The 25,302-nt window shown below is 40.0% G+C and overlaps 1 protein-coding gene across 1 annotated transcript in view; it reads right to left on the reverse strand.

Annotated features, from left to right (window-relative positions):
* Nucleotides 1–1,906: 1,906 nt before the first annotated feature.
* C13H1orf141 (chromosome 13 C1orf141 homolog) overlaps nt 1,907–25,302 on the reverse strand; it is a 47,212-nt gene continuing 23,816 nt past the window's right edge. The window contains exons 6-9 of the mRNA XM_060205084.1: nt 19,305–19,446; nt 9,895–9,964; nt 7,785–7,974; nt 1,907–3,006 (exon numbers count right to left, since the gene is read on the reverse strand). Coding sequence (XP_060061067.1) covers nt 2,413–3,006; nt 7,785–7,974; nt 9,895–9,964; nt 19,305–19,446 — 996 coding nt within the window. The 3' untranslated portion in view covers nt 1,907–2,412. The remainder of the gene's footprint in view (nt 3,007–7,784; nt 7,975–9,894; nt 9,965–19,304; nt 19,447–25,302) is intronic.

A 25,302-nucleotide genomic window follows, 5' to 3' on the forward strand; every position in this document is an offset into this window, starting at 1 on the left:
AAAGAATAGGAAAGCTGGGAGTCCGGTGGTAGCTCAGCGGGTTAAGCGCATGTGACACACAGTGCAAAGACCAGAGTAACGATCCCGGTTCGAGCCCCGGCTCCCCACCTGCTGGGAAGTCGCTTCACAAGTGGTGAAGCAGGTCTATAGATGTCTTTCTCTGCCTTCCCCTCCTCTCTCCATTTCTTTCTCTCCTATCCAACAACAATAACTACAACAATAAAACAAGGGCAACAAAAAGGGAATAAATAAATAATTAAAAAATCTTTTTAAAAAATTAGGAAAGCTTTGGGGGGATGGGATACGGAGTTCTGGTGGTGGGAACTGTGTGGAATTGTACCCCTCTTATCCTATAGTCTTGTCAGTGCTTCCATTTTATAAATAAAAGTAAAAAAAAAAAAAGACTGGGAAATATGGCAGCAGGCAGTGGTGCACCTGGTTAAATGCACACATTATAGGGCACAAGGACTTGGTTCCAGTCCCTGGTCCCCACCTGCAGGGGGAAAGAACTTTGTCACTGCTGAAGTAGAACAGCAGGTGTCTGTCTCTCCCTCTTCCTTTCTAGCACCCCCTCCCCCTCTCCATTTCTGCCTCTATCCAATAAGAAAGTAAATAAATAAATGAAAGGCTAGGAAATGTGCTGTATTGAGAAAAGTGAACTTTACTTCCTTTTCAGTCTTGGGGGGGTTGCGGGGAGAGGAGGGTGGAGTCAATTAGACCAGGAATTAGGTTTTTTTTTTTTTTTTTGCCTCCAGGGTTATTGCTGGGGCTCAGTGCCTGCACCATGAATCCACTGCTCCTGGAGGCCATTTTCCCCCCTTTTGTTGCCCTTGTTGTTGTAGCCTTGTTGTGATTATTATTGTTGTTGTTGATGACGTTTGTTGTTGGATAGGACAGAGGGAAATCAAGAGAGGAGGGGGAGACAGAGAGGGAGAAAGATAGACACCTACAGACCTACTTCACCGCCTGTGAAGCGACTCCCCTGCAGGTGGGGAGTTAGGAGCTGGAACTGGGATCCTTACGCTGGTCCTTGTGCTAAAGAGAAGTTAGTGGGATACCATACAACAGATATATATATATATAATCTTCAAGGCTTTATAGGATTTTCTATCAAAGTTTTATAGCTTGAATTATTAAGGATGTTATTCTGGTGTGGACATGAAGTTGAACTCCTGTTGTCTTATATTTTGTGAATTACATCACTAATAATAAAAGATATTTGTAGAAGGATGTTATTCTTTAAAATAATTGGGGGGGGCAGGTGGTGGCGCAGTGGGTTAAGCGCATGTGGTGCAAAGCGCAAGGACCGGCATAAGGATCCCGGTTTGAGCAGGGGAGTCGCTTCACAGGCGGTGAAGCAGGTCTGCAGGTGTCTGTCTTTCTCTCCCCCTCTCCGTCTTCCCCTCCTCTCTCCATTTCTCTCTGTCCTGTCCGACAACGAACAACATCAACAATGGCAATAATAATAACCACAAGGAGGCTACAACAACAAGGGCAACAAAAAGGGGAAAAAATGGCCTCCAGGAGCGGTGGATTCATGGTGCAGGCACCGAGCCCAGCAATAACCCTGGAGGGGAAAAAAAAGTTAGGAGGGGCCAGGTGGTGGCACACATGTTACAATGCATAAAGGTTAGAGCCCCCAGTCCCCTCCTGCAGAGGGGAAGTTTCACAAACATGGAGCAGTGCTACAGGTCTCTCGGTCTCTCTCTTTCTCCCTCCCTCTCTCTCATCCTCTACCATGGAAAAAAATTACCACCAGGAGCAGTGAAATCCGCATGCAGATACCAAATCCCAGCACTAACCCTCGTGAAAATAAATAAAACGCTGAACGATTTGTAAAAAGTAAAAATTATACTTGTAAAAGCTATTATAAAATAAGTTTACAACATCTACAAACAAGATGCTATTTGATATTTTAAAGTGTTCTTTATTACTAAAATAGTACTTTTCCTGATTGTTCAAAATGCTGTTATACAATGGATGTTACATTCATTCAATTAATGGTACTTACATATTATTTGATATTAAGTTATAGAGCAAGATTATTGATGTTATTTGACATCCAATAGCAAATTTACAGTCAGTTTTTTTAATCATTCCTGGTTATAAATCAGACTTTCCTGCAGAAATGTGGATAATTGAGAAATGTAGTTGAGATCAAAGAAATTCATCACCTAATAGTTCCTCTTGTTGATACTTCCTTTCTAATTTTGTCTTCTTAGTTACTTCAAATGCTGGTTTTTCTTGAATAGACAACTGTTCACTGTAACCACTTTCTGTAACTTGCTTTCTTGTACCATCCATCAGAATGTTACTGTTTGAATAATAATTTCTTCTATGATCTTCAAATTTTTGCTCTTAATTCTTGTTACTCAATACTGCTGAACATACAATATATTCTCTGGGGGGTGTTTAGTTTTCACCTGACATTTTTAACAAAGCGTCTAACGGTGTGACATTTTTTGACATATGCACTTCAAGTGCATTTTTTATAGGCTTTGAGTGATATTTGACACGTGTGCCACTGAATGTGCCTGTGTGAATTTGTTTTACTGTAGAGATCATTTTTTCAAATCTGCCAGGCTTAGCACTCTTTTCTTGAATAACAGTTTTATCAAGAAACCCCACAAATTTTTTTGTTAGGCTGGAAAAAGTCTGAGAAAAATCATAGAGTTTATTCCAAGGTATGTTTTCTAATGTCTCCTTACTGATTTCCTTTTTAAAGTCCTCCTCCACAACTCTGTGACTCTGTTTCCAAGGTACGGCTTGTATACTTTTTCTCCATGCTGTAGGAATAGTTCTTGTAAACTGGGGAGCTATAATAGATTGATCATTCATTAAATGTTTAAGAATTTTATGGTTTTTATCTAAAGTGAGATCTTCTCTTTTTTGTGTGTACTTGTTTCTACTTTCCATATGATAGGGTGGGTATCTGTATTTTGTCAAAAGTAGCATTTGTATATATCTGCTTTCATAGAAGATGATAGGGTTTGTGTCCTTCTGCTCCTATGGATGAAAAGAAAAAAAGAGTATTTAGTTATTAGCCCATTGAGGCAAGAAGGTAATTTCCATTTATTGATTTAATTTATTTATTTAAAAAATGGAAACACTGACAAGACCATAGACTACCAGAGCTCCGTATCCCATCCCCTCCCCTGGTAGTTTTCCTATTCTTTAACCTGGTGGGAGTATGGACCCAGGGTCATTATGGGGTGCAGAAGGTGAAAGGTCTGGCTTCTGTAATTGCTTCCCCGCTGAACATGGGCATTGACCAGGTCGATCCATACTCCCAGCCTGTCTCTCTCTTTCCCTACTGGGGCAGGGCTCTGAGGAAGTGGGGCTCCAGGACACATTGGTGGGGTCATTTGTCCAGGGAAGTCTGGTTGGCATCATGGTAGCATCTGGAACCTGGTGGCTGAAAAAAAGAGTTAACATACAAAGCCAAACAAATTGTTGACTAATCATAAACCTAAAGGCTGGAATATTGCGGATGAAAATTTGGAGTCTCCATTTTGAATATAGCTAGTAGGTCTATTTTCGGTATATTCCAAAGGGCCCATGACTTCATTAGTTTTTGCCTAGGCCTGACATCTGATATGCAGGTGGACCCAAGTTATTGTCTGGGGAGATGATGTTGTAGCTGGAAAAAGGGCTAGAAAGTTGTATCAGGGGAGTCAGGTGGTAGTGCAGCGGGTTAAGCATGTAAAACCCAAGGACCAGCTAAAGGATCCCAGTTCAAGCCCCCAGTTCCCCCCTTGCAGCGGGGTCGCTTCACAGGCGGTGAAGCAGGTCTGCAGGTATCTTTCTCTTCCCCTCTCTCTTCCCTTCCTTTCTCCATTTCTCTCTGTCCTTTCCAACAATGACAACAATAATAACTACAACAACAATAAAAAAACAAGAGCAACAAAAGGGAAAATAAATAAATAAAATATTAAAAAAAGAGAAAGCTGTATCAGGGAAGACAGTAGCTCCCAAATATGAGAAAAGTGTATAAATATTGTTGACTTTAAACCCCATCGATTTGATCTGGGGCCCACATTCAGTGTAGGAGCGTATGTAACCTCTGCATCCCTGTAGGTCCGAACTTGCATTCTGTGGTCATCAACAGGAATATTCCAAGTTGCCATTTCCTTCAGGTGGTAGATAGAGTATGTTGTCCAACCTCCCTTCGGAGGATAGAACATTCTCTACCATTGTTGATCCACATTGAGGGCAAGGTCCTATGGGGGTTCCCAAAGGGGTCCATTATGTTGTTCCTGATGGAGATGACCAGTGATCATAGAGAGAGGGTTCTATTTGAGGTCTAGACTCATCGTGTGGGAATCCTAGGACTCCCCAACTAGGGCCCCAGCTGATGACCTGATAATGACTAAAGAGTCATCATTAAAGTATGCCAGTCTCTTGCTCTTATTCAACTTTCATAGTCTTTACTTTGATAAGGTTAGCTTTGGAGTGACTGAAGGTCTACTTCCTAACAAAGCCTCAAGACCTAGATATAGACCAGGTCCTATGAGATAGGGCAGATGTCCATATGTATCCATAAATTAGGGCAAAATATATACCTTAAAGCAAGAGGGTACAGTAGTTTGCAGTGAGTCAACAAATGAAGCAAGTAGAAAGACCTAAAAAGACACCTTAAAGTACCTAATAAAATGTTATTTCCATTCTTAAGCACAAAGTAAAATTTATATATTCTGAAAATGACTATAGATAACTTTTAAATATAAGCAGCAATATCACAAAAGGCTATAAATATAAATATAAGCAGCAATATCACAAAAGGCTTTAAATACACAAAAGGCTATAAATGATACTTTTTTTTTCTTTTTTTTACCAGAGTACTGTTCAGCTCTGGTTTATGGTGGTGCAAGAGATTGAACCTGGGATGTTGGAGCCTCAGGCATGAGAGTCTGTTTGTATAACCATTATGCTATCTACTCTCTGCAAATGACGCATTTCCTTCTCCTTATTCTATCCAGATACTAGTGGGTCAGGGTGGGGTTTATAGCATAATGGTTATGCAAATAGACTCTCATGCCTGAAGCTTCTAGGTCCCATATTCAGTCCCACACACCACCATAAGCCATAGCTGAGCAGTACTATGGAAAAAAAAAAAAGGTATGGGTCAAATCTGAACCTTGGCTTCCTAAATCCTTTTTTGAAATAAAGCAGGATATAGCTAAACAAATAAATTTCTTAAATGTTCATGGTGTTGTCACTGGGAAGAAAATGATATTTGTTGGAATAGAGCATTATTTTGGCCTATCTTAGGTTTCCCTATCCAGAAACAAGAAGAATATCCAAAAAAAATGGGGACTGAATCAAATGTTATAAGAAACAGATTACAGAAGGGTCAGGCTGTAGCCCTGTGGGTTAAGTGCACATGGTACGAAACTCGAGGACCAGTAAAGGATCCCGGTTCGAGCCCTGGGCTCCCCTCCTGCAGGGGCGGGGGGGGGGGGTCGCTTCACAAGCGGTGAAGCAGGTCTGCAGGTGTCTCTCTTTCTCTCTCCATCTCTGTCTTCCCCTCCTTTCTCCATTTCTCTCTGTCCTAACAACAACAATAATAACCACAGCAGTGATAAAAACAAGGGCAACAAAAAGCAAAAATAAATAAATAAATAAAATGTTTAAAAAAGAACAGATTACAAACCAAAAGTATAAAGTCTGGATATTCTGATACGTATTTCAGAAAATATAAATGGGGTATTTACAAGGATTAAACCAATGCTTAGCACCACACTTAAGGCATAAAAGATGCTTAAGAAATACCTTTTTTTTTTTTTTGAGCAAAGCTCAAGCTTAAACTATATTATGGATTCTGTCATTAAAAATAACAAAATCTGTATGCATGAGCTATTTGCTAAGTAACTCTTTCCCAGGGCAAAAAAGATGATTTCCAAAGAAAATGGTCAAATATTAAAATTGTCAGCATTTTGCTTGTATACTTTAAGTTAAAGGTGGCAACATTTCCTTTGGAAGTGCACTTAATGGAATAAGAAATTGGCATCAAGTGGTTGCCTATTCGTCAGTGTACTTAGTGCCATGGTTTATGATTCCTAAAACAACAACAACAACAACAACAAGAAAAGATAGTGCTTTGCCAGCCACTAACCGAGTGTTAACTATCTAACCACCATAGGAGAGGCTTCTCATAATTTTTTAAAAAATTTATTTCTTTATTGGGGTCTCATAATTTTTAGTGCATTCAACACCTTAGGAAATTTTCCACCTTGTGCGCTTTGTGGGCTTAACCGGCTGCGCTACCGCCAGACCCAATTTTCCACCTTGTAAATCCATGTGTCCTTAAGTAGGTAGGGACTGAAACTGGCCTTATCAGCCTCCACTGAGCTTGCAGCATTGTGAACTGAGCTGTGACCACAGCATGACTGACAGGGCAACCAGGGCTGCTGCTGCCTACCTCCCACCTGGATAGCTTACAAGTCAGAGTCTCACCAGCCATCCTATAGACTCCGTGAGATATCAAAGAGCCTTTAATAAATCTATCTTCTGGGAAGAGGGTAGATAGCATAATGGTTATCCAAAGAGATTCTCAAGCCTGAGGCTTCAAAGCCCCTGGTTCAGTCCCCTCCACCACCATAAGCCAGAGCTGAACAGTGCTCTGGTAAAAATAAATAAGTAAATAAATCTATCTTCTGGTTCCAAACAGTGTTAGAAAAACAAAACATGGCACCGGGCGGTAGCACAGCAGGTTAAGCACACGTGACGCAAAGCTCAAGGACTGGCTCAAGGATCTGGGTTCGAGCCCCCAGCTCCCCACCTTTTGGGGGGTCACTTCACAGGCGGTGAAGCAGGTCTGCAGGTGTCTTTCTCTCCCCCTCTCTATCTTCCCCTCCTCTCTCCATTTCTCTCTGTCCTATTCAACAACAATGACATCAATAATAACTACAACAATAAAACAAGGGGAACAAAAGGGAATAAATAAATAAATATTAAAAAATATTTTTAAAAAAGGAAAAAGAAAACAATCTTGACATTTAAAAAGAAGTGGTATGTATCCACTTTTATTTTATGTTCAAGAAAAATTGGTAAAGCCTCCTTTATTTAAAAAAATACATGTTTATACCCAGTGCAAAGGAATTCCTAATATTGGGGTGGTAGTTCTTAAAAAAAGACCATTAAAGATTTAGTGGTGGGAGTTGGGTGGTAGCACAGCAGGTTAACACAGGTGGCGCAGAGTACACGGAGTAGAGTAAGGATCCCCACCTACAGGGGAGTCGCTTCACAGGCGGTGAAGCAGGTCTGCAGGTGTCTTTCTCTCCCCCTCTCTGTCTTCCCCTCCTCTTTCCATTTCTCTCTGTCCTATCCAACAATGACATCAGTTACATCAGTAACAACAATAATAATAACCACAACAATAAAAACAACAGGGGCAACAAAAGGGAATAAATAAATATTTTTTTAAAAATTAGTAGTAGGACCAGTGAGATAACTGACCTTTGGAGGGGATCTGCTTGGCCATGTTTACCACCCAGGATGGAATCCCCAGTATACCACATGGGAGTACTATGGTGGAGGGGTGAAACAGGGGTTGGGGGAGAGCTTCAAGGCTGCTGCAGTGAATTTCCCTGTCTTCCCCTCTCTCTTTCCTCTCCTCTCTGAAAAACTTGGCACAGAGCTGTGAAGCCCTGGCAGTAAAAAGAAGAAACAAATTGACACGTTGTTATTTCAGAATGTGACACCAAGAGGTAAGGATTTATCAAAGATCCTATAAGTAGTAATGACATGAATGTTTAGTGAATTGTAGAAGCCAGTTTTGTTACCGAGTGAGAGGTTTCTGTCTTGGCCAGAGTAGCATCAATTATCTTGGCATTTGGCTTCTTCAGTTCATCCTCAAAGCACAAGGGGAGCACGTTTTTCTTTCTTGCTGAAGAGCACTGACTTAAAGGATCATTTCTGATAGACTGAGTTTCTTTTGTACTGAAATCATTCATCTGCAGAGGAGGTTTTGTTCTGAAAATGTACACAAACTCAGCATATTTACAGGGTTAATTTCAAATTGTCAGTAGTTCTTGTCTGCCTCCCCCATACTTCAAAGGCTCTATGAACAACTCCCCTCCTCACTGCCAACTTTTTGTCCTTTCGATTTTGGCTTGACAAGATCGTTCCTTCTTGCCCGGTTTGTAGGGAAATGAAGCCTAAGTGGGGGAGCTGGGGCAGTGGCACACACAGTTGAACAGAGCAAGCTCCCCTGAGCAAGGAACCAACCTGACTTGGGTCAAGCCCAGCTCCCCACCTGTGGGGGACGGGAACACTTCATGAGAGTTGAATTAGGTCTGCAAGTGTCTGTCTTTCTTTCTCCCTCTCTAGCTTCCTCTCCCTCTCTCAATTTCTCTCTGTCCTATCAAATAAAACAGAAAGGGGAGGGGGAAAAACCCCACCAGGAATGGTGTATTTGTTGTGCAGACACCAAGCCCCAGCAATAACCCTGGTGACAAAAACAAATATAAAATGCCTAAGTATAGATGAAAGCATGGCAAGAATATGTGTGCTTCTCTGCTTGCTGGCTAGAATATATAGGAAAGCCAGGTAGTGATGCACCTAAGTGCACAGGTTATCATGAGCAAGGACAGGGGTTTGAGACCCCACTCCTCACCTGTGTGTGTGTGTGTGAGGGGAAATGAGTCACAAGCAGTGAAGCAGGTCTGCAGGTATCTAACTTTCTCTCTCCCTTTCTATCTCCTCCTCTCCTTTATTTTTTAAAAAATATTTATTTATTTATTCCCTTTTGTTGTCCTTATTGTTGTAGTTATTATTGATGTCATTGTTGTTGATAGGACAGAGAGAAATGGAGAGAGGAGGGGAAGACAGAGAGAGGGAGAGAAAGACAGACACCTACAGACCTGCTTCACCACCTGTGAAGCGACTCCCCTGCAGGTGGGGATCGGGGGCTCGAACCCGGACCCTTACGCCAGTCCTTGAGCTTTGCGCCATGTGCGCTTAACCCGCTGTGCTACCGCCCGGCTTCCCTCCTCTCCTTTCAATTACTCTCTGTTCTATGAAGTAAAATGGAAAGAGGAAAAAAAAAAGGCTGCTAGGAATGGTGGATTCACAGTGCTGGCACTGAGCCCCAGCAATAACCCTGGTAATAATAATAATAATAACAACAACAACAAATAATATATATGACATATAATACTCTTGAGTAATGGTCGACCCCTCTGAGTTTATGTCCATGTATCCTCAGACTGTCATATCTCCCCTGTCCCAAACTTTTGCTGTAAACTACTTCACCCCTGCGACTACAAGCCCCACGGTGAGTCTAAACTCACTGTCCATACCACACGTGAAGAGAGAGATCTTGGACAAAAACGATGTACTCTCTTTGCCCCTGAACACCCCACTTCATCCTAACAAAGTAGCCCCTCACTGCATGTTTTGCAGGAAACTGTCCTGCAAAACACTTTTCTCTCATCTCAACAAATGTGACAAATGCCTCCTACCTTCAGTGGTTTCCTCAACCTTTACAGTACAAATATAACAAATATATACATAAACACAAAAGTAATCACACACATAGACACACGTGTAAAATAAGTATAGAGAGACAATTGCAACACTGCTTCTCCCCTGCAGGTGGGGGACAGAGACTTGAACCCAGGTCCTTGTATATGATAATGTGTTCACTCATCTGGGTGTGCCCCAGATAATACTTTTTCCCACTCGACAGTCAATCTGTTGAGCACATGGCTCAAGCCTAAACCTGATGCTGAGAAGCTCAGCAGTCTTGGGTTAGTTGCTAAAATGTGGAATTGACCTAAATGATACGATTAGCCACAATAAAATCACTGCTTTACCTCCAAATAACAGAAGCCCTCCTATTGGAATTATTATTGACTAGGATAAAGTGCTTGGAAGTCTTAAATAGCTTACCTTTTATGTATGTAATCTTCTAAGTGGCCAACTGAATCAAACAGTTCACTAGTCTTTTTTAAAGTTTGAGCTGAAATTATCAAAGATGTCCATAGATGATATAAACAAGTATATGTTTGGAATATAGAAAACAATAACACATGTTGTGTAAAATAGCACATGGAAAAAACCTGCTATAGTACTTGATCTATACTAGCAACTCCGCAAGAAACTTCTTCTTCATTTACTAATACAAGGTTTATTCTTTTAATATTTTGCTTTTAATGAGAGAGATACACAGAGAAAGATACATTCACACACGGCTCTGGTTTATGGTAGTGCTGGGCATTGAACCTGAGACCTTAGAGCCTTAGATATGAAAACTTTTTGCATAATCATTATGCCCACTGGGGTGTTGAACCTGGGAATTCCGAGTCTCAGGCATGAGAGTCACTTTGCATAACCATTATGCTATCTACTCCCACCCACTTTTTCTTTTTAAAAAAATTTTATTTATTTATTTATTTACTAATGAGAAAATAGGAAGAGAGAGAGAGAAAGAACCAGACATTGGGACTTGCGGAGGCGGAGCTACGAGCAGCAGATCGCTTTCTCTCCTCTCCTCTCCTCTCCCGGATCAACTGGGAATACCAAAGGAGACCACCCGGACCGAAACAAGACAGGACTAGAATGACCACAGGAACCCAGTCAATCACCGGTGAGTACAAACACGTGTGGCTGGTGACAGAGAGGAGAGAGGGGCCTAAGGAGAGATTAAGTGACTGCTAACAGTTCAGCAGTTTATCAGTTGAGACACCACCTCCAGTCTGCTCCACCAACAAGGGGACAGCTTAAGGGAGGAGAGGACTCCCCAGAGACTCACCAAGTGCAACTCTGAGTCTCCATTGCTACTACCCTCAGAATCTGGAGCAGCGACAGGAAGGGACACCAGGGAACAGAGATCTAACCAGGAAACTCAGAAGACCTATACCTTGGTGGCATAGCTGAGGGGCTGTGAAAGTCTCTTTGCATAACCACTGGATTATCTTTGCCACACCCTGCTTTATCTCTTGGTCAGGAGGCAGTGATTAAGCTAAGAAGCCTATTGATACTTTAAAAGCTCTCAGGCTCCCATAGCCTACAGGGAAGGAAAAAAAAAGAAAGAGGCTTTTAAACCACTGAACTCCAACTCAGGGATTGAAATAACTGTTAACTTCCACCACTGTGAACCCTTTAATTAATTTACTTAGACACAAGTCAATCCAGGCAATAGTGATCAATAATTTGAAAAGTACTGATAAAGGGAACTCATAACATGATATATAAAATGGTTAAAACAACAAGAAAAAATATTGGAGAATCGAACCAGGACAAGAGTCCAGCTAAAAGTCCTCCAGAGGGTGAAGCACAAAATAACGAGTTCAACATCCAAACATTAGCTAAGGAAATAATCACAGGAGTGAGTAAAGAATTTGAAAAATTGTAATCAGAAATGAAGGAACAACAAATGAGAATATGGAAGAAAATACTAATTATCTCATGGTTATTAGAGAGCTGAAAGCTGAAATCACTGAGCTAAGAAGGCAACTAGCTGAACAAGCTAAAACAGTATCAGAGCAGGGCAACAAAATAGATGAACTCCAGAAAACAGTAGAGGGCAGAGAGAATAGAATCTATGAGGCTGAAGACAGAATTAGCAAGATTGAGGATGAATTAGAGACAACTAAAAAGGAAGTAAGAGATCTCAAAAAGAGATTAAGAGATGCTGAAAACAACAACAGAGTCCTATGGGATGACTTCAAAAGAAACAATATACGCATTATTGGCATACCAGAGGAAGAAAGAGAAGGAGAGGAAGAAAGCATTCTCCAGGCCATAATAGCTGAAAATTTCTCTAGTCTAGACAACATCAAAGACATAAAGATTCAAGAAGCCCAGAGGGTCCCAAACAGAATTACCCCAAACCTAAAGACACCAAGACATATCATACTTAGAAATGGAAAGGAATAAGGATAAAGAAAGGATCCTGAAGGCTGCAAGAGAAAAACAAAGAGTCACCTACAAAGGAAAACCCATAAGATTAGCCCCAGACTTATCCATACAAACACTACAGGGCAGAAGAGAATGGCAAGATATCTATCGAGTGCTCAATGAGAAAGGCTTTCAGCCAAGAATACTATATCCTTCTAGACTGTCATTCAGACTAGATGGAGGCATCAAAACCTTCTCAGACAAGCAACAGTTGAAGGAATCAACCATCACCAAACCTGCCCTAAAAGAAGTTCTGAAAGGTCTCCTATAAACAACCAGAACACCACAAATAGGACATATATCAAAACACTCTAAAACTCTACAAGAATGGCGTTAAAATATCTTCAATCTTTGATATCCATAAATGTCAATGGCCTGAATTCACCTATTAAAAGAGAGTAGGAAGATGGATCAGAAAACACAACCCAACAATATGCTGTCTATAAGAAACTCACCTAACTCAACAAGACAAACACAGACTTAAAGTGAAAGGATAGAAAACTATCATACAAGCCAATGGCCCACAAAAAAGGGCAGGAACAGCTATTCTCATATCTGACATGATAGACTTGAAAATAGATAAGATTAAAAAAGACAGGAATGGACACTACTTAATGCTCAGAGGATCAGTCAGTCAAGAGGACTTAACAATTATTAACATCTATGCACCCAAGGAGAAGCCATCTAAATACATCCAACTTCTACTGAAAGAGCTATAGCAATATATTAAGAGTAACACAATCATAGTAGGGGACTTCAACACCCCACTCTCTCAACTTGACAGATCATCCAGGCAGAAAATCAATGAAGACATAAGGGAGCTAAATGAAGAGATAGATAAACTAGAATTATTGGACATTTTCAGAGTCATTCATCCCAAGAAACTGGAATATACATTTTACTCAAATCCACATCGGTCATTCTCAAGGATATATTAGGTCATTCTCAAGGACCATATATTAGGCCACAAAGACAGCATCAGCCAATTCAAGAGCACTGAAATCATCCCAAGCATCTTCTCTGACCACAGTGGAATTAAACTAACACTCAACAATCAACAAAAGATTAGTAACAGTGCCAAAATGTGGAAGCTCAACAGTACTGCTTAACAACTTCTGGGTCAAAGAGGAAACCAAGGAAGAAATCAAAATGTTTCGAGAGTTCAATGAAAATGAAGACACAAGCTATCAAAATATTTGGGACACAGCTAAAGCAGTCCTAAGAGGGAAGTTCATAGCTATACAAGCACATATTAGGAAACAAGAAAAAGCACAAATAAACAGCCTGATTGCACATCTTAAAGACCTAGAAGAAAAACAACAAAGGAACCCTAAAGCAACCAGAAGGACAGAAATCACCAAAGTTAGGGCAGAAATAAATAACATTGAGAATAGGAAAACCATACAAAAGATCAACGAAAGTAAATGTTGGTTCTTTGAAAGAGTAAACAAAATTGACAAACCTTTAGCCAGACTCACAAAACAAAAAATGGAGAAGACCCAAATAAATCGGATAGTAAATGAAAGAGGAGATATTACAACAGACACTGCAGAAATTCAACATATCATGCGAGGCTCTTATGAACAACTATATGCCACCAAGCTAGAGAACCTGGAAGAAATGGATGATTTCCTAGATACTTACCAACTTCCAAAACTAAGTAAAGAGGAAGTGGATAACATGAACAGGCCCATCACAGCTAATGGAATTGAAACAGTTATCAAAAATCTCCACAAAAATAAAAGTCCTGGACCAGATGGTTTTACAAATGAATTCTACAAAACCTTCAAAGAAGAATACCTCTACTTTTCAAAGTCTTCCAGAAGATTGAAGACACTGGAATACTCCCTGCCAGCTTCTATGAAGCCAACATCACCCTGATACCAAAAGCAGACAGGGACACAACCAAAAAAGAAAACTACAGACCAATATCTCTGATGAACATAGATGCTAAAATATTGAACAAAATTCTAGCCAACCGGATACAGCAGTATATCAAAAAGATTGTTCATCATGACCAAGTGGGGTTTATTCCAGGCATGTAAGGTTGGTTTAATATACGTAAAACAATCAATGTGATCCACCACATCAACAAAAGCAAGACCAAAAACCACATGGTCATATCAATAGATGCAGAGAAAGCCTTTGACAAAATACAACATCTCTTTATGATCAAAACACTACCACAAATTGGAATAGATGGAAAATTCCTGAAGATAGTGGAGTCTATATATAACAAACCTACAGCCAACATCATACTCAATGGTGAAAAACTGGAAGCATTTCCACTCAGATCAGGTACTAGACAGGGCTGCCCACTATCACCATTTGTATTCATCATAGTGTTGGAAGTTCTTGCTATAGCAATCAGGCAGGAGCAAGGAATTAAAGGGATACAGATTGGAAGAGAAAAAGTCAAACTCTCCTTATTTGCAGATGACATGATAGTATACATGGAAAAACCTAAGGAATCCAGCAAAAAGCTTTTGGAAATCATCAGGCAATACAGTAATGTGTCAGGCTATCAAATTAACATTCAAAAGTCAGTGGTATTCCTCTATGCAAACACTAAGATAGAAGAAATTGAAATCCAGAAATCAATTCCTTTTACTATAGTAACAAAAACAATAAAATATCTAGGAGTAAACCTAACCAAAGAAGTGAAAGACTTGTATACTGAAAATTATGAGTCACTACTCAAAGAAATTGAAAAAGACACAAAGAAGTGGAAAGATATTCCATGTTCATGGGTTGGAAGAATTAACATCATCAAAATGAATATATTACCCAGATCCATCTACAAATTTAATGCTATCTCCATCAAGATCCCAACATTTTTAGGAGAATAGAACAAATGCTACAAATGTTTGTCTGGAGCCAGAAAAGACCTAGAATTGCCAAAACAATCTTGAGAAAAAAGAACAGAACTGGAGGCATCACACTCCCAGATCTCAAACTGGGCCATTGTCATCAAAACTTCTTGGTACTGGAACATGAATAGACACACTGACCAGTGGAATAGAATTGAGAGCCCAGAAATGAGGCCCCACACCTATGGACATCTAATCTTTGACAAAGGTGCCTATACTATTCAATGGGGAAAGCAGAGTCTCTTCAACAAATGGTGTTGGAAACAATGGGTTGAAACATGCAGAAGAATGAAACTGAATCACTGTATTTCACCGAATACAAAAGTAAATTCCAAGTGGATCAAGGACTTGGATGTTAGACCACAAACTATCAAATACTTAGAGGAAATACTTAGAGGGAAAATATTGGCATAACTCTTTTCCACATAAATTTTAAAGACATTTTCAATGAAACGAATCCAATTACAAAGAAGACTAAGGCAAGTATAAACCTATGGGACTGCATCAAATTAAAAAGCTTCTTCACAGCAAAAGAAACCACTACCCAAACCAAGAGACCCCTCAACAGAATGGGAGAAGATCTTTACATGCCATACATCAGATAAGAGTTTAATAACCAACATATATAAAGAGCTTGCCAGACTCAACAACAAGACAACAAATAACCCCATCCAAAAATGTGGGGAGGACTTAGACAAAATATTCACCACAGAAGAGATCCAAAAGGCTGAGAAACACATGAAAAAATGCTCCAAGTTTCTGATTGTCAGAGAAATGCAAATAAAGACAACAATGAGATATCACCTCACTCCTGTGAGAATGTCACACATCAGAAAAGGTAACAGCAGCAAATGCTGGAGAGGATGTGGGGTCAAAGGAACCCTCCTGCACTGCTGGTGGGAATGTCAATTGGTCCAGCCTCTGTGGAGAACAGTCTGGAGAACTCTCAGAAGGCTAGAAATGGACCTACCCTATGACCCTGCAATTCCTCTTCTAGGGATATATCCTAAGGAACTCAACACATCCATCCAAAAAGATCTGTGTACACATATGTTCCTGGCAGCACAATTTGTAATAGCCAAAACCTGGAAGCAACCTAGGTGTCCAACAACAGATGAGTGGCTGAGCAAGTTGTGGTCTATATACACAATGGACTACTACTCAGCTGTAAAAAATGGTGACATCACCGTTTTCAGCCGATCTTGGATGGACCTTGAAAAAATCATGTTGAGTGAAATAAGTCAGAAACAGAGGGATAAATATGGGATGATCTCACTCTCAGGCAGAAGTTGAAAAACAAGATCAGAAAAGAAAACACAAGTAGAACCTGAAATGGAATTGGCATATGGCACCCAAGTAAAAGACTCTGGGATGGGTGGGTGGGGAAAATACAGGTCCATGAAGGATGATAAATGACATAGTGGGGGTTGTATTGTTAAATGGGAAACAGGGGAATGTTATGCATGTACAAACTATTGTATTTACTGTTGAATGTAAAACATTAATTCCCCAATAAAGAAATAATTTAAATTAAAAAAAAAAAGAACCAGACATCACTCTGGTACATGTGCTGCTGGGACTGAATTCAGGACCTCACGCTTGAGAGTCTAATGCTTTACCCACTTGGCCACCTCCCAGACCACACTTTTTCTGTTTTTAAATTGCTATCAGAGTTATCATTGGTGTTTGATACCTACATGATGAGTCCACTACTCCTGCCGGCTATTTCTTTTTTCCCTTTTAATTGATGGAGACAGAGAGAAATTGAGGGGACAAGGATAGGTAGAAAGGGGGTAAGAAAGAGAGGTAAAGGACGAGAGTGTCAGGCTGAGCTTCACTAACGGGAGACAGACGACCCGGGACTCATGGTTGAGCTGTACACAGTATCTCTTTATTCATGCAGGACACAGCACAATCTCAGCTGAGCTAAACTAAACTACACTAAAATGAACAATGCTGTCCTTATATACTTTCCAAGTAGGGTGTGAACAGGATGTGACGTAGAGAGGGTGGAGAGAAAAGTGACTGGTGAAAATCAGGGTATGACAAGGAGAGGGGGCGGAGCAGGCAAGAATTCTACCACTGAACCACCAATGCCCTGGAAGGAGGGTGGTGCTTGTTAACAGTGGTTATGTAAATAGAATATAGTGTTTATGTAAATAGAATGCAGTGTTAAGCAGGGGGGATTAAACCAAATGAAACAGAAGAGGTTTTTAGAAGTAGAATTAGAAGCAGACCAACAGGAGAGAAAGAGAGTTATGTGTACAACTTCAGCTCTTTTCAAGCTTTCTCCCTGCAGGTGGAGACTGAGTGCTTGAACCCAGATTCTTTGGCCTGGTAAGGTATATACTCTGTGTAAGGTATCACCACCTGGCTGCTCGGTAAAAACTTCTTCAGTGAACAAGATAGAACTTGAAAAGATCGGGAGTCGGGAGGTAGTGCAGCGGGTTAAACGCATGTGGCTCAAAGCGCAAGGACTGGTGTTAGGATCCGGGTTCGAGCCCCCAGCTCCCTACCTGCAGGGGAGTCGCTTCACAACCGGTGAAGCAGGTCTGCAGGTGTCTGTTTTTCTCTCCCCCTCTCTGTCTTCCCCTCCTCTCTCCGTTTCTCTCTGTCCTATCCAACAACAACATCAATAACAACAACAATAATAACTACAACAATAAAACAACAAGGGCAACAAAAGGGAGTAAATAAATATAAAAAAAAAAAGAATTTGAAAAGACCAAGATCAAGGATTGAATCTTTCACTAGGACAGACACAAAGTTTATCTTGGAGAATTTTGTAGAAAAAAAAGTCAAAGAACAGGGAAGCTTCCAATGAAGGAGTTGAGACACAGAACTCTCGTGGTGGGAACTGTATGGAATTATACCCCTGTTATCTTACAGTCTTGTTAATCATTATTAAATCACTAATAAAAAAATTTTTAAAAAAGGGAAAAAGTCCGTTTCAAGCCTCTTGTCCTCACCTGCAGGGGGAAAGCTTTGCAAATGGTGAAGCAGGTCAGCACATGTCTCTCTGTCTGTCTGTCTCTCTATCTCCCCCTTCCTTCTTGATTTCTGGCTGCTTCTATCCAGTAAATAAATAAAGATAATACAAAAAAATTTTAAAAAGAAAAAAAGGCGTTTTTAATTTTGCAAACATCTCCAATACTTGAAGCCATGATAAGCCAATAGGAAGCTTTAGATGGTTTGCAACTGTTGGTAGGTAAGACCGTTAAGTAAACAGAAACCAGTTTTGTCACCTAGCACCAGGTGTCTGAGGTTGAAGTCTCCTAACTATGGCGGGTGGTCTTCATTACTTTACTAAAAGTCTCCCCATACACAGATGCTATTGATATTAGTAGTGGATTCAGTGTTTCCTCATCCTCAATTAATGTATCTTGTAGTGTAGTGTTAACTATGGCGGGTGGTCTTCATTATTTTACTAAAAGTCTCCCCATACACAGATGCTATTGATATTAGTAGTGGATTCAGTGTTTCCTCATCCTCAATTAATGTATCTTGTAGTGTAGTGTTTCTCCGCCTTTTCAATGTATATTCCTTGTATAGGATGCTGGAGGGAGCATTGAGTAGACTTGTAACCAGGCTCTCTTAGGACCAACCCAGCAGTCCTGACGGCTAAATAAATGCTCAGTGTGCTGGAACTCCTGCCAGACACAACAGGCTGCCACAATATATTGGTTGAGAAGCTGTGTTCTCCAGGGAGGAAACAGTCAATAGACAGATTGTCAAGAAATGAATACATAGTGTAAACTAATCCCGCCTTCTTGTGAGGATTGCAGGCAAACGCAAACATGCCACCTCACCTAGAGTGGTTACAAAACACCTCTCTCAGGAAGGCATAGTGAGTTTTAGTCTGAAATAGAAGCAGCAGCCAGGTGACCAGCTAAAGGACCTCACAGGCTGGAAAAGCAGGAATTACGAAGGTTTCAGTATGAAATGAGCAGGAATGTTGAAGGAACTAAGAGGTCTGTTGGTAAAGTGTGTTAAATGGAGAGGGAGGGGAGTTAGATGAAACGGCAGGGACAGACTCTTACTGAGCCTCATGAACCAGAATCGTTGTGCTTCATACTATGTGAGCTTAACCACTGTGCTACCGCCCAGCCTCGAAATTATAAATATCTTCATTGTTACAGCCAGATGTAGCTAGATGTCCTTTTAATTGCAGCTAAAACTGTCCCAGCTATTAAAGATGAACAAAAATCCCCAGATGAGAAGCATATTCTAAGTATAAGGAACAGATGATCAAATCACTCCATAATTGTAACAGACTGCTTGTTCACTAAACCTAGAATCAGAATGACATATGAAACACACTGGAAGGCTGAAGAACTACACTGCATCAGAAAGAATTTGCACTTGATTGGTTTTCTAACAGTCTTCAGATGTTATTAATAAGGTAGTGAAATACTATGGTTATAAAATGAAATATGGATACGCTTTGGTTAAAGATTTAATCCTTACATTTTAAACTTCAATGCAGTTTATTTTCAGTTACTTCAATGTAAGTAAAGAATACATATGTACCTGTAGAAAAAGCAGTGTCCTTTTCCTCATAAACATTGGATTGTGTGGGAGGTACAGAAGAAAAGATTGTAGAACACAACGCTCTTCTATTTGCTTGTCTTTCCTGTGAATATAAATCTGGCAAGGGCTTAGCATTTTCTGCCTAGATGTCAGGAAATACAGAAAACTGTCTTAGAATTTGTTTCTTTCCATGTGTGTATTAATTCACCTATGAATATGTAGTCATTAGAAAACTAATAGCTCATAAGATGCTCTGTAATGCTTGAAGAAAAGAATCGATCTGATGTTTATTCTCATCTCCTTCAGGAGAAAATAAGACAGGTGAAATGCTACAGTTTGCCTATGCTCACACTTTTTGATAACTTACACACACACACACACACACACACACACACACACTCACACACACATATGCGCTTCTGAAATTTATCCTTCATATTCACGTCTAGTTCTCAGGCTGGAGTGATGTGTCACCTGAGAGCGTGCCTACCTTGCTGTGCACAGCTATTTATGGTACAGGTTGGAGACCTGGTACCCACCTGGGAGTGCTGTGCACTGAGGGGCAGCTCTGGTGTTGTGGTGTTTCCCCTCCCCCCTTCTTTTGTCCTTTAATCAGGATGAGAAATCATGGTATTAGGCCGACTTCATATATTCCTCTGTGAAGACTCTAGATCTCCAGCTCAAGGAGTGACCACACATAAGTAAAGAAACCAAGAATGGTAAGATATCTAGAAAGAGTAAGTATTTAGAAATTCTAAAGAATTATTTTAAAACATATTTTATTTATTTGTTATCATATAGAGACAGAGAGAAATTGAGAGGAGTGGGTGAGCTAGAGAAGGAGAAAAGACAGAGAGACGTCTGCAGCCCTGCTTCACCTCTGGTGAAGCTTTCCCCCTGCAGGTGGAGACCAGGGGCTTGAACCTCGGTCCTTGTACATTTTAGTGTGTGTGCTTAACCAGGTACACCACCACCTGGCCCCTTTAAAGAATTCTTTTGAAGTATCCACAAATCAGTGAAGAAATTACAGGAGGAATTAGAAAGCTTTTTTTAAATAATGAATAGAGGTGGAAATATAACACTGAAATAATAAAATTTCCGCTAGTGGCATCACTGTTTATTCCTAGTTTCCTCAAAAAGAAAGTTGAAGATCATCATTCCAAGCACCACAGCCAGTGTCACTTAATAAAATTCAGTCTTGTGTCCCCACCTGTGGGGAGGGGGAATCTTCAGGACTGCTGAAGCACATCTTATGAAGAAAGTATAGGAGCAGAGGATAAATTTAAGAAATATTGGAGTCGGGCGGTAGCGCAGCGGTTTAAGCACATGTGGCACAAAGTGTAAGGACCGGTGTAAGGATCCTGGTTCCAGCCCCCGGCTCCCCACCTGCAAGGGAGTCGCTTCACAAGTGGTGAAGCAGGTCTGCAGGTGTCTGTCTTTCTCTTGTCCCCTCTCTGTCTTCCCCTCCTCCCCTCTCTGTCTTCCCCTCCTCTCTCCATTTCTTTCTGTCGTATCCAACAAAGGAAACAATAAAACAACAAGGGCAACAAAAAGGTAATAAATATTTTTTTAAAAAAGAAATATTTTAGTAAATGTCAAACATAAAAATAATTGAAGGACCAAAGCCTTTATGGAATATGATTTTGGATTAAGGGAACTAGTAGATAATAACTATTTGTATTTACGTATAACTGGAAAATTTCCTCCTGGGAAGTTGCTCAGTAGGTAAAGTGTAGTAATTTCATGGGTAAGGTTGGTCCAGAGTCAATCCCCTGAGCCATATATGTGGAGTAATACTCTAGTTCTTTCTCTCTCTCCCCCTCTCTCTCTTTTTAAAAATTTTCTTGTATTATCTTTATTAACTTATTGGATAGAGACAACCAGAAATCAAGAGGGGAGAGGGGAATAGGGAGAGAAAGATAAGAGAGACACTTGCAACATTGCTTCACCACTTGCAAAGCTTTCCTCCTGTAGGTGAGGACTGGGGTGGGGTGGGGGTGGGGCTCAAACCCTGGTCCTTACTCATTGTAACATGTATACTCAATCAGGTGTGCCATCACCTGCCACCCCTGGTTCTTTCTTCCATTCTTTCTTTCTTTCTTTCTTTCTTTCTTTCTTTCTTTCTTTCTTTCTTTCTTTCTTTCTTTTCTTTCTTTCTTTCTTTGTTTTCTTTCTTTCTTTCTTTCTTTCTTTGTTTTCTTTCTTTCTTTCTTCCTTTCATTCTTTCTTTTTAATTTTTATTTCTATATTGGGAGATTGATGTTTCACAGTTGACAGTAAATACAATAGTTTGTACATGCATAACATTTCCCAGTTTTCCTGGTTCTTTCATAAGTAAATAAATAAATAAATAAATAAATTTTTTCCCCTCTAATTGCATTCTTCTTTTTTGGAAGCTGCATATCTTAGAGGTAAAAAAAAAAAAAAAAAACCTTCATCAGATCATTTGCTCTCAAGCAATTTGCATATTTTCTATGATCCTTATTTTCTCATTTGTAAAATGAGAGTAATAATAGCACTTTATTGGGTTGTTGATGCACTATAATATATATGTGTGTATGTATATAGTGTTTGGCATTTAAATATTGTGTAAATCTTATATTTTTTAAGATTTTATTTATTTATTAATGAGAAAGATAGGAGGAGAGAGAGAAAGAACTAGATATCACTCCGGTACATGCACTGCCGGGAATTAAACTCAGGACCTCATGCTTGAGAATCCAATGCTTTATCCATTGTGCCACCTCCCAAGCCACTAAATGTTTTCTTTTAGTGCTATTTCCCCACAGAAAAATAGAAGAAATGCAACTAAAAGTTCTAGGAAGAAAACCGTAAAATTGTACAAGACAGTTAAAGTCTAAGGACAATTAAAATAGTTCATTCTGTTTTGGTAATGATGGAGAACAGGAACAGGGAATCTATTCTTTGATGTTATGTCCCTTGACACATAATCCATGTGGTCTATGTGGTCCAGGCGCATTGGACTCTCAAGCATGAGGTTCTGAGTTCCATACCTGGCAGCGCATGTACCAGAGTGTTGTCTGGTTCTTTCTCTTTCTCATTAACAAATAAATAAAATATTTAAAAAGGAAAAAGAAACATAATCCTAGTATATTACTTCATTCATCAAAGATTACTCACAGTTACTACAATAACGTGTGTAGCTATGTAATCATAATAATGTAAATAACTATTTACAGGACATTGGGATTCAGGCTTAACTTAAAGACAGAGCATGATCACAGTTACAAAGAAGATTATAATTTTCCTCAAAAAAAAAAAAAGAAAAAGAAAACAAAAAAACACTTGTCTTAAGGAAGAAGGTGTGGCAGAGAGAAGCAGGAAAGAATAAGACTGCTAAAATTTTCATCTTTTGTAAAGGAGGACCAAATTCATAGTTAAAGTTGATAACAAAGAAAATATGTAGATACTTTATCTCAAGGACAAAAAGTTGAGAATGGAAGAATCAGGAATGTATCAAAGATACATAACAGAAAGAAGTGAGACATGCAACAGTGTAAATAAACTAATTCAGCAAGTATACAGTAGAAGAACTTTGTATTCTTATTAGTATGTAGATTTAACTTTTAAAGTCTACATTTTTTTTTTTTTGCCTCCAGGGTTATTGCTGAGGCTCCGTGCCTTTACCACAATCCACTGCTCTTGGAGGCCATTATTCCCATTTTGTTGCCCTTGTAGTTCTTGTTGTTATAGCTGTTGCTATTGTTGGATAGGACAGAGGGAAATCAAGAGAGGAGGGGAAGGAGGGGAAGACAGACACCTGTAGACCTGCTTCACCGCCTGTGAAGCAACCCCCCTGTAGGGGCTCAAACCAGGATCCTTACTCTGATCCTTGTGCTTTATGCCACCTGCACTTAACCTGCTGCACTACCACCCAGCCCACCCTCCCAGGCTAATTTTTTTCCCTTTTGTTGCCCTTGTTGTTTTTATTGTTATTGTGGTTATTATTATTGTTGTAGTTATTGATGTCATTATTGTTGGACAGGACAGAGAGAAATGGAGAGAGGAGGGGATGACAGAGGGGGAGAGAAAGACAGACACCTGCAGACCTGCTTCACTGCTTGTGTTGATTTCTCTAACCACTCAAGTAAACCATACTGATTAAATCCAAGTCATGTTCAATGTCCAAGAATAGTCACTTACCCTTCAGTATGTTCATAATTCTTTGTTCAAGTAGTTATCAAGAATCTAAACTATTGATCCAAAACTTATTTATGGTAGTTGTCACTGTAGTTATGGAACTAAAATAAGTTCTAAAAATGGTCTTGACTGCACACCAACAATGAGAAAGATATGTGTATTTTCAAATTTAAAACAAGATACTTAATTTATGTATATATAGTAATTATTGATGTACTGTCCAAACTGACCTTATAGCCTCTAGTTCTTATCATACTCAATACACAATTTCTACTGTTCTGAAGGTTTAACGGATAGTTTCTCTATTACCTTCACACACAGTTGTGTATAATAATCTCGATGAAATCACTTAGAAATTGTATGGATTCTCAAACCTATTTGAATTTGGCATTTGTAGAAGTTTACACAAAGGATTGGAGAGAGATGCATAATGGTTATGCACATGCTGAGGCTCTGAGCTTTCAGGTCCAAGCTCCAGCACCACCTTAAACCAGAGCTGAGTAGTGCTCTGTTCGGTAAATAAATACATATAAACCATTAAAAAAGAAAGCAGTTGACATCAAGTCTTTGGATCGGTCAAGGGAACAGCTCAGTTGGTAGGGCATCAGCCCTGTACTGCTGAGGTTCCTGTTCTGTTCCCTAACGCTGTGCTTGCTGGAGTGGCATCTGACTTTTCACTCTTACATGAGTGAAAAAAAGATTAAGTACTTTTTTCATTATCTTTCTTTATTTGATAGAGGCAGCCAGATATATAGAGAAGGGGGAGATAGAGAGGGAGACAGAGAGACACCTGCAACACTGCCTCAGCACTTGTGAAGTTTCCCCCTGCAGATGGGAACTGGGGAGGTTGAACCCGGGTCCTTGCGCACTGTAACGTGTGCTCAACCAGGTGGGCCACCACCGAGCCTCTATGAAAGAAATCTTATTTATAGTAGGGCACCAAAGTAAAAACCCTGTGGTGAGGAGTAGACATGCAGCTTCCTGGGTCAGTGGGGGGTGGGAGTGGGTGGGAGGGATGGGTCACAGTCTTTTGGTGGTGGGAATGGTGTTTATGTACACTCCTAGTAAAATGTAGTTATATAAATCACTAGTTAATTAATACGAGAGGGGGAAAATTAATTGCATGTCTCGAAGTTTTTCAAAACACAAACTGAATCTTTTCAATATATAGGCTGTGTAATTGATATGCGGACTCTCTCAAAAGCCTAGACCAAGTAGATCAGAAGCAACCAATAGCACAGCTATATACAAGATACTGGGTACTGTACAGCAAACCCGAACAAAAGGACTTTTCAAAGTTAACCCAATTACCAATTAATGTGATGATAACATTAACTATCGATTGTCTTTTTGAACCCTAAGACAGCAGGAACCTCACATCTCCACTACGGAGCCTCTACTTCCCCCAGTCCTGGAACCCTTGGATAGGGCCCACTTTCCCATATGCCTCTCCCAATCCATATCAAATAATATTGCATCTGCCGATCACAACCTAACCAACACAATGATTGCCACCTCAACATGCTTCACTTCAGACTGTGTCCAGAGACTTCACGTGTGGAATGACAACCCTTCAACTTCATTACTCGGGTGAGACCTTTCCTTTCATAGTATACTCTAATTTCATCTCAGGTGGTTCACTTTCTAACAAAGTCCCAAAACCTAGATATACACCAGTTTCTGTGAGAGAGAGCATATGTTCACACGTATCCGTAAACTACTGCAAAATATATGCCTGAAAGCAGAAGTGCACTAGAGTTTGCAGTGAGTACCCCCTAACACTTCCTCTCCTCTATTCCAAGCTTTGGATCCATGATTGCTCAACAATTTGTTTGGC

Source organism: Erinaceus europaeus, chromosome 13 (genome assembly GCF_950295315.1).
Source record: "Erinaceus europaeus chromosome 13, mEriEur2.1, whole genome shotgun sequence".
In the NCBI taxonomy this organism is placed as follows: domain Eukaryota; kingdom Metazoa; phylum Chordata; class Mammalia; order Eulipotyphla; family Erinaceidae; genus Erinaceus; species Erinaceus europaeus.